Source organism: Carassius carassius, chromosome 29 (assembly GCF_963082965.1).
Source record: "Carassius carassius chromosome 29, fCarCar2.1, whole genome shotgun sequence".
Taxonomy (NCBI): Eukaryota; Metazoa; Chordata; class Actinopteri; order Cypriniformes; family Cyprinidae; genus Carassius; species Carassius carassius.
This window is the reverse complement of record NC_081783.1, coordinates 28,284,968-28,301,606: the sequence shown is the minus strand read 5'-3', so window position 1 is coordinate 28,301,606 and position 16,639 is coordinate 28,284,968. Positions and strand designations below refer to the sequence as shown.

At 36.9% G+C, this 16,639-nt stretch overlaps 1 protein-coding gene across 2 annotated transcripts in view; it reads left to right on the top strand.

Annotated features, from left to right (window-relative positions):
- Nucleotides 1–16,639, top strand: part of LOC132110001 (neuroligin-3-like) — a 185,384-nt gene that overhangs the window by 48,664 nt on the left and 120,081 nt on the right. The window contains exons 4-5 of one of the 2 annotated variants that reach the window (XM_059516527.1): nt 5,962–6,021; nt 14,483–14,632. In XM_059516527.1, the coding sequence (XP_059372510.1) occupies nt 5,962–6,021; nt 14,483–14,632 (210 nt within the window). The remainder of the gene's footprint in view (nt 1–5,961; nt 6,022–14,482; nt 14,633–16,639) is intronic. The other variant, XM_059516528.1, reaches the window with a different exon arrangement.

The following is a 16,639-nucleotide window of genomic DNA, read 5'->3' as shown; positions in this document are numbered from 1 at the left end:
GGATGGCTTAAATGAACATTAAAGAAACCCTTCTGAATGCTGGTTTTGTTTTCAGTAAATGAGTGGCTGCGTTAAATGAGAGTTTCTATTTCAATACTGAAGCCTCTAGACATTTATATGTGTAATGAACTGTTTGCATTTTCACAAGGGCTATGCCTTGATTATCTTAATAGCACGTAATATATTAACATAACAGCGGTTGAAGTTTTGAACTTGGCAAATGCAAACATAAAACATTTGCATTAGAAAGCACGATTCCCAACTCTAAAATTAGGCTTTTCGTTTTTGGAGTGCAATCTTTTTGATCACACACACACACAAAATAACCTATTAGTCTCAACGTGCAGCAACATGAAATCTTATGTAAATTCCGGCAAATTTGCATAACATAAAATCATCAGTAAGGGTTGCCAGGCAACAGTACGCTTGTGCTCTAAGAGCCTGTTGATGGTCTATCCACTCTGTCGAGCTGTTTCAACCCAATTTGCCCTAGGGATTTACAAAAGAAAAATTTATCAAGACATTTTGTTAGGTAGAAAAGCTGAAAATGTGACACAGAATAGAGGTACTTTCAGGCTGAATGAGACACACACACACCTGTATGAAAGGTGTTTCAGGTTACAGTGAGTGAACACATTAAAGTCCATGTAGTCGTTCTTCTGGGGAACATTAGCACGCACAAACACTTCAATCCATTACCAGAAGGATGATTTGTTAAGAGCTTTTGAAGGATGCAAAAAAACAAGAGTAAATAACAAAAACTCGTAATCCCTCATTTGGTTTAAAATCGTATTTCTAATCCCACAAATTTTAACTATTGCATTTTTTTATTTGCTTTGTCATAAAAGGTTTGCAGGTTCACGGGGTACTTTTGAGACAGAATTTGATCTTCAGGGACTGTGCCGTCAGAAACACATTTGGATACAACTGTGTTGCATTTACAAAAATAAATAAATTAAAAATCAAATTAAAAATACATTTACTTCCATAATCGTATTCATGTATTTCCAAGTGAAGCAGCGCAAGGAAAATTGTGGTGTTTGCCTTTTATATGTTTTTATTTTTTAAATAATATGCACCAATTATTCAGTCATCAAGTCTAAAAAAATAATTTGATAAAAACTGAACTCTATAAGAAGACCAATGTCTGGTTAGTGTAAAATTAGATTAAATTGAATTTAAAAATTCAGAAAAAAAGAATTATAAAAAGTTATTATTCACCACTAAAATTTCCAAAGATATTTCTTAAAAAAAATTGTTTTGTTTTGTTTTTTACATTTTATTAATTTCAATTTAATATAACATTTCAGTGGAATTTTTTGAGCTTCCTTGACCTCTGATGAAAATGTATATATAAATATATATAGTTTCATTTTTTTTAATCCCAGTCTATAACAACATGTCCATATAATAACTGTTGTACCAAATGAATGTTATTTATACACTTGGTCATTAAAGTTATCATTCTTTGTTTACATGATTTTATATTTGTACATTATATATTTTCTGTGGGAGAGACAATATTTACTTGAGCTTCAGCTTAGCTTTGGTTGAGCTCAAATAATAATTGGTGGAGCTTCTGCAGATTCCCCAGGGTCACACACCCCCTGCATTAACTAATGCTAAATTATACAACTTCAGGAGAAATTAAGATTAACTAAGATTAATGGCCTTAAAGGTGTTCATTTCTAGTTCATTTTAGCTATTGCAGTAACTAATTTTAATGCATAGCATTTATCTAAAGCATTTTCGCAAGACCAGTAATGAACCAAACTACATATTTTATATACAGTATATATATATATATATATATATATATATATATATATATATAGTGTGCTGAATATTTTAGATTTAATCCATGCGTATGATTCTAGCAGGAGGCACTTCTAATGAGTTCTGTAGGCTATACTTCAATGCAATTTTCAATGCATCTAGTTTTTATCTGTTTAAGAATTCTCTGGGATGCATCATGCTGTTAATAGAACGTTTAATGCCTAAAGGGTGTTTTTAAAAACTGCATTAAAACCATTCCCCAACTACAGGATCAATTATGTTAACTTGCTTTTATTAACATAATATTCTGATGTTGGCTACACATATCCTATGAAACAGGGATCTGTTTCTGTCATGTTTCAAATGGGCTCCGACAAATCACTTGTTAGGAGAGAATTGGTGCAGTTTAATTGTCTTGAGAGAAGGGTATTTGGTGGGATCAAACCAGAAAGCCCATTTACACAGCATTCAGAGAGTAGCAGGAGTTTTTTTTTCTTTTTCTTTTTTTCATTAGAAAGATGAATTCACAGTGAATTGGACAAGCCGTCATATTCCAGCAGTCTGCCAACGTGATGGAAACTGCTAAGTGTTGGAATCTGAACTAGGCTCCGACTGAGCAATGACAGACAATAAAATGGCATGGAAATCGCTTTCGGATAGCTCGACTTTACCGAGGTTTGAGAAGTGTGCGGATGTAGCTGCAGGCTAAGTTGCATGGCAAACAGCAATGGCATAAATGGAGAAAGGGGTGGGCGGAAGTTAAGGAAGAAAGGCACAAGGGAAGCAGATGTCCTCTCCGCTTGATATGGAACAGTTCTTTTAAATGTGTGGCTGCCCATAGGCCTGGCGTGAGGGGAGTCTTGCCAGTGGCACTTCATTCAGTTTGACTTGAAATGCAAGACACAGCTTTTCCAGGAAGTTTTTGTTGGGATCCCACACTGCTCTCTGGCCCAGTATATCTGTCTGTTCAGAGCACAGTGTCTTCCAAATGCTCTTTGTTGTTAGTCCTTCTATAAAGGGCCAGTTATTCTTCCAAGGTCGGCTGTAGCGGTTTGTGTGATCTATACGTCGCTGCTTCATTTCATCTTAAGAGGCACTCCAAAAACAGAAGGTAAACAGAATGTATATCTTCGATAGAAACATCCGAGGATTTCAAAGAAATATTTCAGCCACCCTAATGTAATCATCGGTTTCCGACCACACTTCTTTTTCATAAGCAGTCACTCTTGGTTATTGCCGCAGCAGTTAACGCCAAGGACAGCTCATAATGCGCTCCTCTATTTATCCAGCACTTGTAATAAAAACAAAAGGCCTGTGATATAAAAGTCCTCTGGGCTACTAAAGCTCTGGTGTAAATTTTTGGCTGTCCTTTACAGTCTCCTTAACCCTTAAAGTCGACATCAAGTCAAAATTGGCCCTATTTACTTTCTTAATACATGTTCCTGGTTTGACTATACACAATTCATTAGTCTTAGTTTATGGCAATAATAGCAAATAAAAACCCTTTCACGCTCTCAAGGTAGCTGATACTGCTGCATGTTGTCGTTTGGACTACTTTGGTGCTATTTTTTTAATTAAATGATTGCGATTACTTGTTTATGTTTAGGTTTAGCTGTTCAAATCTGTTTTTGTAACTGTAAATGTTAGATATGAACGACTACATATTAACAAAGAGACTAGGCTGGTTTTATACTGGTAAGGTTTAGGGATCACGAACACAGATGGCAGCAAACAGGTTTAACAGTCACAGGCCAACTGAGCAACTGCCATTGAGATGAATGGGAATGCTAACGGATAGCTTTCTACAGGTATTATTCATATTAATGAATTCATATGACCTGGTCTGTTCTGTAGAACGCCAGTTTTCACCAGCCTGTCGATTCCTTATTGATAAAATAAGTTCCCACTCTGCATTTTAATCATGGTGCACTTGGAAATACCTCACATTAGAAGTAAATTTGGTTTCCAGTCAATCTTTCACCTCAGATTGATACTAAAATCTGTATGCGCTAAATTTATAGAAAGTAACAAAAGATAAAATACTATGACAAATGCCGAGGAATGAGAGAGAATGCAAGAAGACCACAGGAGGGTTTGAGACAGACAGTAAAGGGAATACCATCTTGGATTGTTAGAAGTCAACATTTCGGCATTAGTTCCCTTGCCACAATGTGCCCTTTCCAATATGTAAATCTGGGCTCAATCCATTGTTACTTTGACCCTCTTCTCCTGCTCTTCAGAATGGGATGCACTTTACATTCAGTGAGCTCTTTACAATGACGCATAGGTCACAGAGGCTGTATTAGCTCACTGTAAAAACACTAGTGTGTGGAGACCAGATGGACTGCCGTCCTCTGAGGCTTATATTATATAAAGTGCAATAGTGGGCTGGGAATATTATTCAGAACTGGTGCAGTTTTCCTTTTCCGTCAACGGTTCTTGAACATTTATGTTTTAATGCTGATACAGATGAAACTATGCAGTGAAAGGGCGATGAATGAAAAGCAATATCAGAGTAAATAGAATATAGAAATATTTAATGAAATGGTCAAAAAGATCCAAAAATCTCATGTTATCAGTTTGAATCAGTCTAGTGACTAACTTGTTCATTTATATCATCTATATAATGTAAAGGTAAAAAAAAAAAAAACATTAAAAGTGGATTTCAAAACATTATGCAAAGTATATAAAAATAAATTGTTTATGGTATTTTTAAGGAACCAGCATTATTATAAAATCCTTCTTAAAACTCCTAGGGCTAAATTACTGAAACCAAATGAATGCAGCGTTTGACCTATAAATGTAAAATATTAATTGCCTATGCATAAGAAACGACATCAAATACAGCCTGAATTCATCATTCATTGATGTTATCAGTGGTTGATAAATCCAAGGATTATGCATTTGATTTGAAGTGTTTAAAAATCAGATTTTCACTGATGTGTTTAACATCTGCCATATTAATGCAGACATGTTTGGACTGTGAATATTCTCAATGAAAAACATCAGAGTTTATGGGAACTGCAACATGATGCCATTAAATCCAGATGCACTATAAATGACATTTGAAGTGACAGAGCTTTCTCGCCTCAGGTGTCACAGCTGCCACCTCTCTCAAACAATGCCTTACTTCGACTTAACCTCACAGTGTGATGCAACACACCTAGTGGCCTCCAATGCACATCTAAAACAGCATTTCTTAAAAGACAAAAAGAAAAATCATGCATTTTTAAGAGTTTCATTAAAAGCGCTTTAAAAGATTGACTACTCTAATCTTTTCCGAAGAGATTTAAGACATGAATCACTATGTGATAATGATTTTGCCAAGTAGGGCAAGTTCCTGGAGCAGCATCCAAATTGACCCAGCAGATTTTAGGGTTAGGGTTACGCTAAGGGCCATGCTAGTTTGACATACTGTAAATGCTTTCCAGGAGCAACAAAACATGTTGATCAAAGAATGTGCTGATTCTCCAACTGTATCTGTACAAACACTGTTGATGACATTGGTGATGTGATGTAATTAGATGCATCTGTGTTGTTCTGGAAGAGGAACTGTAGCATTCATTTTAATGTACGCTAATGTTGAAATTATTGCACTTTGAATGGCAGAGTCACAACTATATTCAGACATTTTAAAACAGAAAGGCTGATAATGAAGTTTTTGCTATCATTACAAATTGTAGCTTTCCTCTTTTAATGCTGTTTTATTTATGTATAGTGTGATAAGCTCTTGACCTTCTGAAAAGTATGTCATTTATTTTAATGAAACTCTGCAGCAATCATTGTATTGTACTACTTTGTTTGAAAAAAGAAATCTGTATGTATTTGTAATATAAAGAACAGACATAATAAGAGTCAAACTTATTTTAATATTCTGCTATTATGTTGACATAATTATCTGTCATGTTTTAGCCATTTAATCAAATGTCAGCAAGCTCTTTCCTCTTATTAGATTGTGTTCTTATCGGTGCACATTATGTGAACTTGATTCTGTATACATAAACAATCATGTTATACATTGAAGTGATTTCTGTTATTGGCCAGTTTCATGTAAGTTAATGAATGCTGTTTAATATTAATCACATGTATAGCATTTTTTTTGTTTTTGTTTTCATTTCTTGTCTTGGTGATCATACTATTTTGAATTTTCCTGTCCTTCTCTGTATTTCCCCTGCTTTATAACAGGAACCCAGTCCAAAAAACAGGGTGAAGATTTATCCGATAATGACGGTGATGAAGATGAAGGTATTCACTTTGGTGACGAAAGACAATTGCATGTCTTGGATTTTTTTCCCTCTGTACTTTGAATGCAGCCCTCCCTTTTGCATCTTTTTATCTTCTATCAAGAGTCATCTAAGTCTTTGTATGTCTGTGGAGGATGTGGAGTGTCTGGTATACTTCAATACTTAGCATGTCAGGGAGATTTTCAAGAGTGAGAGTGAATTGCGTTGGTGTAGCGAGGTTTTGTATGTTTTCTCTTTCTTCTGTTTCTGTTGTATATGCTATATCTGAGGCTTGAATTATTTTAATTAGTTCAGTGTTTCTCAACTGGTTTTGCTTCATAACCCAACATAGAATCAAAAATATGTATCATACAAAAGTAACAAAAATGTACTTAGAATTTTATTAGTTTTATTATCAACACGATCTCATAGCTAATCATAGATATTTGTACATGAAGTACTAAATTTTAGAGTTGAGGAACTCGGACTCGAGTACAGTTTTTTAAAGGACTCAGACTTGTCACAGACTCAGATGGATGGAGTCTCATTTAGTCGTGTAATAGCTATACAGAATAGTATAGAATTTGATCCTAGGCCATAATACAGTTCAAAGACATGTTTTCATGATATGGTAATTAAAATGTATTTATTGTGGATTGGCTCCTATATATTTTTTTCTAGCATGCAGGACTAGTGCAGTCTGTATTCAGCAACATGGAGACACATATGAGGCAAGCATGGGGTGTCACAACACAGTTTTTAAAACAGGCGAATGGATTTAGATGAGGAGAGAGAGGCTGACAAGTTGTGGTAAGAGGATTAGCAACGGAGGAGGAAAAAGCATGCGCATGAGAGAAGTTGCCAATCAGCAAGAGCATTGTTCAATTTCAGCATTTATCTTGGGATATTCTGGGCTCAGGGTGGATTTCTGGTGAGATTAGAATAGGGAAAGTATTCTTCCCAAGTTACTGTGAAAGGCTTAAACCCCAGAATCTATCTCAAATCATGTTATTATTGTTCCTTTATGCTTCTGAACTGACAATAGATTTTATAGGTGAGGGACATGTTCGGTGCTGGATTTATGGTCTAGCTGTACCCATCTACTGTACTTTGTTGGTTTAGACCAAGTGCTACTCTCAGTTCTCAGCTCTTGTGTTCAGGTGCTGCAACAAACCAGGTACACTGGCTTTGTGTTTGCCATTCAACTGTTCTACTTCACAGCAGTGTCCAAGGCTGAAATGGAAACTGAAGCACCTTACGTTTGAAGCGACTCAGTCAGCGGTATTAACAGCAGTTTTAATCGATACACTTTCTTCAGTACCAGCGGAGGCAGAGGCCTTGTAATGCACACATCTTAGCCCTCCACATGTAGGGAAGCTTCCCTCGGGAGGATTTGGACTTCCAATCTAAAGCGGTGGCATTACGTTTGCAATTGGCTGGTTCAGACAATCCAATTTCTGACTTGTGCAAATGTGGTGGCTCTCCATGAAAAATCCAGTAGGCACCAGCAGTGTGTCCTTCCAAAGGCTTTTCCACTTGGTCTGGAGGTTGCATTTATGGCCATAGCAGTCCCAGTGGGACGTGGATTCAGCTCTGGATAGAGATGTAGTCCACCGAGATGTCTGTGTTCTAGCCCAAGGCATGTTTTTGCATGAGGTGCCAATTACCCTGCATCAATGGCCTGCCTATTTTTCCTTGACTCTGAATGGCCCAGGGGTATGGCATCAACAGTGACAATAGGGAACATGGCTTGTGAAGCATACCGGAACATTAAAATAAAACAAGAATACAAAGCAGGCAAAGGTGGCAAATGAGTTGGCCTAGACTGGGAGGCTGTGGTTAGTAAATAGATGAGCCTCCACTGAAGTTATCAAATGTAAGAGTGCTACAAATTAGTTTTGACACTTAAACAGCTCTGAAATGACATTCCACTTGAGCCAACTATATATCAGTATCCCCCTTTGTCTAACAAGGCGTGCAAGTCAAAGGAACTATACTCGGACACAGAAACTAGAACTGAGCTGCCACTGCATATTTGTGAAATATAGCAATAGTGAGCATGACACATTGTTCATCTTACAACCTCTACTCCTCTCTGACTACATACAGTAGTATCATTGTGAATCTAGGCCAGTCTTCCTTGGCAAACAATTCTAGACGACGTCACCACACACTTAACCCTCAGCCAGGTCAGCCAGGAGCCTTTAGGCATAAATTAAGGTAAATGTGCGAACACATCCCAGTCTTTCCATCTTTTTCTGCCCACTCTAGCGGAATCCCAGTTTATACACTTCTAGGTAGGAATGTGTGTAAGTAAGTTAGTATGTTAGTATTATGTCCATGCTTTTATTTGGGATGCACCAGTCCTAATCTGGTTTATGTATAGGATGAATACAGTGGGACTTGGGGTTTAGCCCAGATGTCTGTCTTAAGCTCTGAAATGACTGAGCTCATATGACATAATGTAACTAGCAAGCTGTTGGCCTTATTTCAGTCAACAGGCTTGGCACAAACAGATTGCAGTACCTATCATTCTGTAGAACATCATTGGCAATTAAGTCAACCTCAGGTGCTACTTAACAAAGCTATAACACATCCTACCAGTATAGTTTGCACTAAGGTATGCTTTTAAGGTACTGATACATTAGGTGTATGTTTGGGCACAGGGAGCTAATTCTGTATGTGGAGCACGGCAGTAGTAATATATTGCATTTGGCTCAAGGAAGACTTACCTTGTCTCCTGTGTCTGCTCTCATCCCCACTGCTGACAAACAGATGCATATAGCTATTGCTTGGCTTGCTTATCCATGTGCCCTAATTGGACAAAAGAGCCCTTCCCTCCTCCAGACACCAGCCCCTTTCCCATGGTGCCAGTGGGCAGGCCAGCTCCACCTGCTTGGGTGTTAGGATGGATTTCAGTCGGCATCCAGACTAGAACAGAGTTCAATACCCACCGTCACACAGGATGAGTTAAATAAACAACTGGCCAAATTGGATGTATGCCTGGTTGTTTAATTTTGTGCCTACAGTTGAAGGAACAGACTGGAAATTTTTATGGCTTAAATCTATAGGTTGCGTTGTAAACTAGTGATTTTAAAGGGGCCATATGACGCTACTAAAAAGAACATTATGTTGTGTATTTGGTGTAATCGAATGTGTTTATGTGTTTATTAACAAAAAATATGCTTAAGGTCTGTTCACACCAAAACGAGCATCCCAGGCTCACTGGAAATATGTGCTTGGGGCAACATTTCTGCAACACCACTATTACATACCTGACTGGTATCGCAGCAGTTACAAAGTTAAATGTTCAGTGAGTAGCACTAAAACATGTGTTCAGTGTGCAACTGTGGCTATTACATTAATTGGTACAGGCACGTATTACAGTGTTTTTCATACATTGGTTCAGGTGCATATTGCAGCGGTTCAAAACTCAAATGTCCAGGGAGTGTCGCTAAAAGATTAATGCTTTATCATGTTATAAAAATAACACACACCAAACCCAACCCTAAACCAACCTGATAATGTTAACAAATGCAAAATTGATATAAAAACATTTGCTGATGCAACCGTGCTATTTTAACTTGTACGCTGGTTTGAGCTGTTTTGTCAAACCATTGTTTCACAGGATTTGCACCGGAGTGCAATATAATGTCAGTACATAATATTGTGCAAGGAAAAGTTTTGCAGAATTGTAAGCTGAGGCATGTATTTTCAGTGAGCATCGATGGCAACAGAAGTTCAGGTGCAAAAGTATTTTAATTTGATTGAATGGTTGTTAATGCCTCTGTTCAGACCAACACATCACATATCGTCAATCCAGCAGATCTTTCTTTTTTGTTGTTGTCGTTTTTTTGAGTTTTTTTTTTTTTTTGGAGAGGTGTTCTCTAATCTCTTTTCCATTGCACTGCAAATAAAGCTGGCCAACCAAAAAAAATTTCACTTACAAAACATTTTGTTGAGTGACAAAGTGAATATCAGAGGAGAAATCCGGGACTAGCCCTCTTTTCTGTGCACTTATATTTTTTTGTTGTTTGATAAACCACATAATAGATTAAAAAAAATCTGAACATCTGTTTGAAAATTTGTGAATACTGTTTTACTTCCTCTATATTTTCTAGTTTTAGAAACAGGAAGTCATGTAGCATTTTGAGTAGCAAGTTACTTGGGGTATTTATGTTTTTTCTGTAATTGCCACCGAATTCAGCAAGTGAAATTCTCTTCATTGAGTCCATTTGTGATTTTTTATTATTATTCTTTTTTTCATTGGTCTGAACAGACAAATCGTATGCAAAAATTGGGCCAAATTTCATGCTGGTAAAAACAGGCCTTCACACTGAAGGAGAGTCCTGAACTCTATCTGCTAAAGAAACCAGAACATCATAAAGAGTTGAGGGTAAACTCTTTCACCTGGGCTATTTAGCAATCACCCAGACACCCTAGCAGTGTGGTGGTAGATATTTGTAAAAGTCTGTTTTCCTTGGCATCAGTCTCAGGAAATTGTTGCAAATTCTTGTTTTTCATCATAATGCAAATGAGAGTATGGTCAGTTTTCATAATTATAAGCTCTCTGCAGGTGTGTGTGCGGTAGTGCTTTTGGTTAGCAGCGTGTGAGGTTTCTGATGTGGCGTGGATGCATGGTGGTGCAGTGAGTTTCAGAGCAAACTGTCTACAGCCTCCCCCTCCCTCTTCTGTCTCTCTCTCCTCCTCGTTCACTGATAGAAGCTGGGCTTCAAAGAGCACATCAAACCAACTGTCTCTGTGTTTGTACCATTATATTTAATGCACAAACACCACAGCCCAGCCTCAAGAAACCACCTTCTTCAAAGGTCACTCATCCCATCTGGATTAAGGTTGGGCCATTGAAATCAAAGTCTACAAATTGCCACATGCAAACCTTTTGCATTTCACTTTGCCAATATGTGGTATTAAAAATCTATTAAAAGTTGTGGTGCAAGCACTGCAGCATCATCATACCCCGCATCCCAGTATGCCTACTCTCTTACTAAACTGAGTGCGAATATTGAAATGAGTAACATGTCCCATTTTGCAGTATTCATAGACAAGAGATACCCAGATGACATTGTAATTCTGAAGTGTGCATCAGAATGATATAAATATATATATAGTTGTATATAGTTTGAGGTATACACTATATAAAGGCTGCATGTGTAGATTATGTATTTTGCTGCAGAGTCCGAGCCATGCTGGCTTCAGTTATATTCAATCTGACCTGGAACTGTCGATCTTCAACATTTATGTTATCTGTGATGAGCTCAGCGGTGGGGTCTAAAGTCAAAACCACAGCTCGAGAGCTCATACAATGCTCACAATAAGAATGTTTGACAGATTCCATGTTTTACAGCCTCAGTGCTAGTCTGGGCCACTTATCAGTGCTCACGCTGTCCAGTTCCTCTAGAGTGACAGGCCGTTGAGAAGTGGCCCGTTGAGAATTTTGAGAGGTTCACAGATAGCCTGACGCATCCTCCTCTTGAGCTTTGAAGACACGCTGAGCACTGCCGCCCAGGTCTGACATCCACCATATTTTAACACCCTAATCACAACTCTGATGAAGATGCAGAAGACTTTGTGAAGAAGGTCGTTCTACCCATTGTGTGCTCAAGAGGTGTTAAGTGTTGTTTCATTTATAAGGAAGCAGGGGTCTTCACCTTCTTTAGTTCACTTGGAGATGATTGATGGAGGTTATATAAAAGAATAGATGCATGCCGCCCGCTGTTTTTGAAGATGAAACATATGCATTTGTTTGTGAGTCTTTCAGTGTGTGTCATAGTGAATGACTCATGTTTTCATGTCTAGGAACATATTTGTACATTCATGAAGCTGACATTTTAGTTAATGTTCTATAGTTTCACCCCTTCTGTTCAGGGTCAATTTTGTCCTGTTTATTCAAATGTTTGTGAAATGCAAGTGTCTTTACAATGCATTTTAATCAATATTTCTCTTCTTTTTCCTCAGGATGTGAATTCTGAATCTTTTTTAATGTGTCTTCAATGGGATAACTTGATTTTCACTTTATATATGATTATTTGATAGAGAAGAGATTAGTTAGCAGAGTATGATGCTTTTATGTCACATCAAACCAACATGATGCAAATCGACAAAAGAGGTTACTGATAACATTGACATGACTAATCTTCGATTGTTTTCTAATTGATCTTTTTCATTCGGTATCTCATCCTGTGCATCCTTTGTGCAGGAATTCTTGTGCATTTTTTCTCTCTCACCTTCTTTTTTCCCACTCCATACATTGTCTTTCTTCCGTACGATAAGTGTCAACAGAGAATTGTCATTTCAAAGCAGTGCCTTATCATACTTCTCTCAGATACCAGATAAATCTTTAAATGTTCCCGTAAATGTTTCAGTTGCCGGATCTGAAATGTAAAAATTCTATACAAATCAGTTCTCGCTTGTTCCATCAGATCAGGAGCACAAAGTGTGAATGCAATCTTGCCATGTAAAGCAGACGTTAAGCGTATTCAGTGACAGTGATTGCAAATAAGATGCTTTTTTTGCAAGATAAAGCCAGCCGGTAATTTGCTGTGACCACATATATGCAAATAAGCGCATCTTTAATAGGAGGGCTTGAATGCAAATGGGGCAAATGCACTGGAGTGGTGTTTGCGATTAGCCATTCTTAAAGATTCTGAATTTTGATCTGCCGTATCCATGGCAACCCTCAACAACACAGCATTTTGAGTCTAAGCCCAGTAGTGCTCGCTTCCCAAGGCTTCTGTCTCTTTCATTTTAGAAGATTTTTTGTGTTCTTTTTCTGTTTTCTGTTATGTGATTAGCAGAATATAACAGACTGATAATGGTCGATTGATTAATTTCTATACAGAAGCATTTAATGAAATAAGGAACATATGGTGGTGCATTTTAAAGGAATAGTTTTGCCAAAAATAAAAATCTTCGTATAAATCTGTACTATAATCTTTCTTCAAGAAAACGCTAAATGATATCTTGAATAGAATGTTCAAGCTTCTGTTTTCTACTTTATGAACCTGAATGGTGGTATAGCCTACTGACAAGCTCCAAAAATGAGTCCATACAATGTGTGCACTATTTCTTATTATATATTTTTAAGTCATTCTTAATAAAAAAAAATAAAAGATATAAATGGGCTATATGTAAGACTTTTCATGTATTAATCACCTTTTTCGTTGTCAGTGTGTGAACAGCTGTAAGAAAACTAAAAAAAAAAAAAAACACGACAAGACATTCTCCAACTTTCTAGATTGGCTATGAATGATATTAATGTGAAGGACTCGGGACATTTTAGCAGGGAAATTGTGACGTTTATGCATGCTCCTGAGAACCTCTCTTCCATAACAAATGCATATACAATGTTCCGAAAGAGCTCTTCTGTCCTTAAGTGTCAATGTTTCAAGTAAAGAAATGGATTAATTCAAACTATAATCTCACATAACCATATATATATATATATATATATATATATATATATATATATATATATGTAGTCTCAAATATACTTTATTAACAGCGTCATTTTAATTACCTCATCTGTCGACATGATGCCTGTGAAATGCAGAGCTGGTTCAGTCATATTGATTATATCACTATGATCAGATGCTTTCTTAACTGCTGTTATCTCACTTGTCATTTTCGCTGTGTGTTTATTTTGTTATTGGGAGGAAAGCGTGAAGCTCATATTTACATATTCATTTAAACATTGCTCTCAGCCATGTGGGGAATATCTGTTAATAGTGGTATCATTGCAAATGTATTTCCAACTTTGTCTATTGGGGCTCTGTTCAGTCATTTGTACGTTCCGTGTGCATGAGTGCAAGCACGAGCGAACAAGATGCCACTTTCAATTCACTTTACAGCCATATGTGTCGCCATTAACAAGGGTTACTGGATTCTACACACTGTTTTTTTTGGTTTTTAACTAATACATTTTTAGTGAATAATCAGATACATTTGCATCTGACTTCAGAATGGACTGCTTTTATGGTGTTTGTCCTTTTTGGAGTTTGCCAGTATAAAGCACTGTTCACTTCTGCCTGTGATGATTTTGCATTTCACATAAGCAAAACAATAATATGGGGTCAGAACAATATGAAGGTCATTTTAATTTTTGGCAGAATGATTCCTTCAGCGTTCTCCCTTAAACTCTTCTGTGGCTGTATGCCGGAGCAACAAAGTCTAACAAGACCATTAAATATGAGATGATCTCATCATTTAGCCCACTAAAGCATGTTAGAGCCGCCTGCAATAGCCAGTTAGGTTCTGACCTTCCATATGGCTTCATCTGTTCATATCTGTTTTGCGCATACTGTTCATTATTAGAGACAAATGACTCTGCTGATACGAGATGCATCTCAAACTGCAATTGAGCTGGTAGCTGGTATCTGGGAGGAGTGTGAGATGCACTGCTGTGTTGAATCTTGCTCTGACGGGGCAGTGGGGGAGTGAGAGTTTAATGGTGGCCACTCTTGCAGACATACGAGACACTGGAGCCAAGCCTGTGATGGTGTACATCCATGGAGGATCATACATGGAGGGCACCGGAAACATGATTGATGCAAGCGTGCTGGCCAGTTACGGGAACGTCATCGTTATCACTCTCAACTTTCGAGTCGGCGTCTTAGGTAAGCGATTTTCCTTGTTATATAATGTTTTCCAGGAGCAGTCATATTGCAGAAACTGCGCTTACTAACTTATCAGAGAAAGATTACTGCAAGAATGTTTTCTAATGGTGCCTGTGGTACAGTGTTCAGTAAGACCTCTATTTTTACATTTACTTGAATGATAAGTTGAGTGCTTTTTGCTGAATCAGTAAATGTAAAACATTGAGGCATGAATACAGAAACATTTCAAGAGACTGAATTAAGGAATAATGCTCACAGCTATATAAACTCTTATCAAAGTTCAGTCTACTTGGCTTTTTTGGCTTGCACAGTGTTGTGTTGATTACTTTTTCAAAAGCTGTCCAGAAAAAAATCCAGTCATACAGTTATGCATTAATTTGAAACATAAGTTCAATAAATGAAATTTCAGAGTAAGTTTGTAAAGCCAGCAGATGAATACTGAATCCAAATATATCCCATATACCAAAAATAAAAGAATGAGCTTTAGGTAAGTGCTCATTCAGTAGATGCATTATTCTGTATGCATGTATTAAAACAGCAATCATTTTGGAGTAACTTGAAATCATATTTCTTAATCAAGAGCTCATTTGTGACTGTTTGCTGGGTTTGAACCTACAGGCCCACATCTGTTAAGGACTCATCTACAACTGTAGGAATATCTTGAATACTGTGAGTTAAAATCGTTTGATGGTTTATAAAAGTAGAAATATGTAGATAAACATGAACATCAAGGTAGACTGAGATATGTCAGAAACAAGTAAAAGAGTGCTTAGTAGCTGAATTATACATATATCAAGCATTTTACAAAATAAATCACTGTGGCATAAAACTATCTGTTATATTGAGTGCAGATTTAAGCACATATCCAACCAGTGCTAGTGTTTCACGGTAGGGGAGGTGGAAATACATGCATGTCTGACTCTTTCAATAAGAGATTATATTAAAATAAATTAGGTGGTCAGAGGTGGAAAGAGTACAAAAATATTCTACTCAAGTAAAAGTACCATTACATTAATGAAATTTTACTTAAGTACAAGTAAAAGTACCAGTCTAAATCTACTCAAGTAAAAGTAAAAAGTAGCTCATTTAAAATTTACTCAGAGTAAAAATTACTTAGTTACATTTTAACAGTGGGAGGGAGTCAAAATGGGACAGGCCAAGGGTGTCAAACTCAGTTCCTGGAGGGCCACAGTCCTGCACAGTTTAGATATAACCCTAATTAAACACACCTGATCAAGCTAATCTAATCATTTAGGTTTATTTGAAAACTACAGGATATGTGTGCTGGAGCAGGGTTAGAACTAAACTCTGCAGGGCTACGGCCCTCCAGGAACTGAGTTTGACACCCCTGGGATAGGTCTATTAATCTCAAACTAGTTGTTTTTAATTAAAGGAATCAGTTATTTAGAATAATAAAACATTTGGGCTGTTACCAGGCAAATCAGTATCAACAAACTCATCTTTTAATGCAGAGGAAATGCAGAAGATTCATTGGAAGTGGCGTTTAGATCTATTACACTGTTTAGTGCAGGACAAGAATGCATTTAACCTGCAGTTACAAATGCATGAATAATGTTTTGATATACAAGACATAAAGTGTTTAATACTCATTTGAAATGATAAGAAATTAATTATTTAAAAAAAAATCAAAAGATACTTTAAATGTGAAATTAAAATGGCCAGTATGTGTCAGCAAGTCACTGTTAATAAGTGAGTCATTGCGATTGAACCGAATCATTTAAACGGTTTATTCATTCAGGAACGAAACACTGTCACGTTGCTCAGAGACGCAAAACTGTGCTTTGGTGGCTGTGTTTGGCATTATTTTCTGTTGTAGAAATAGAGCTAAAAAGGCAATATGGTGTCTAAAATGCAAGTCTCTTAATTAACTTGTTTACCGAACTGTTATATATATGTATGTATATATTCATGATGATTTTTGGTGGAAAAAACGACTTTCTTTTTGTGATTTTGATTTAATATATGAAATTTGAATAAATGAATTTT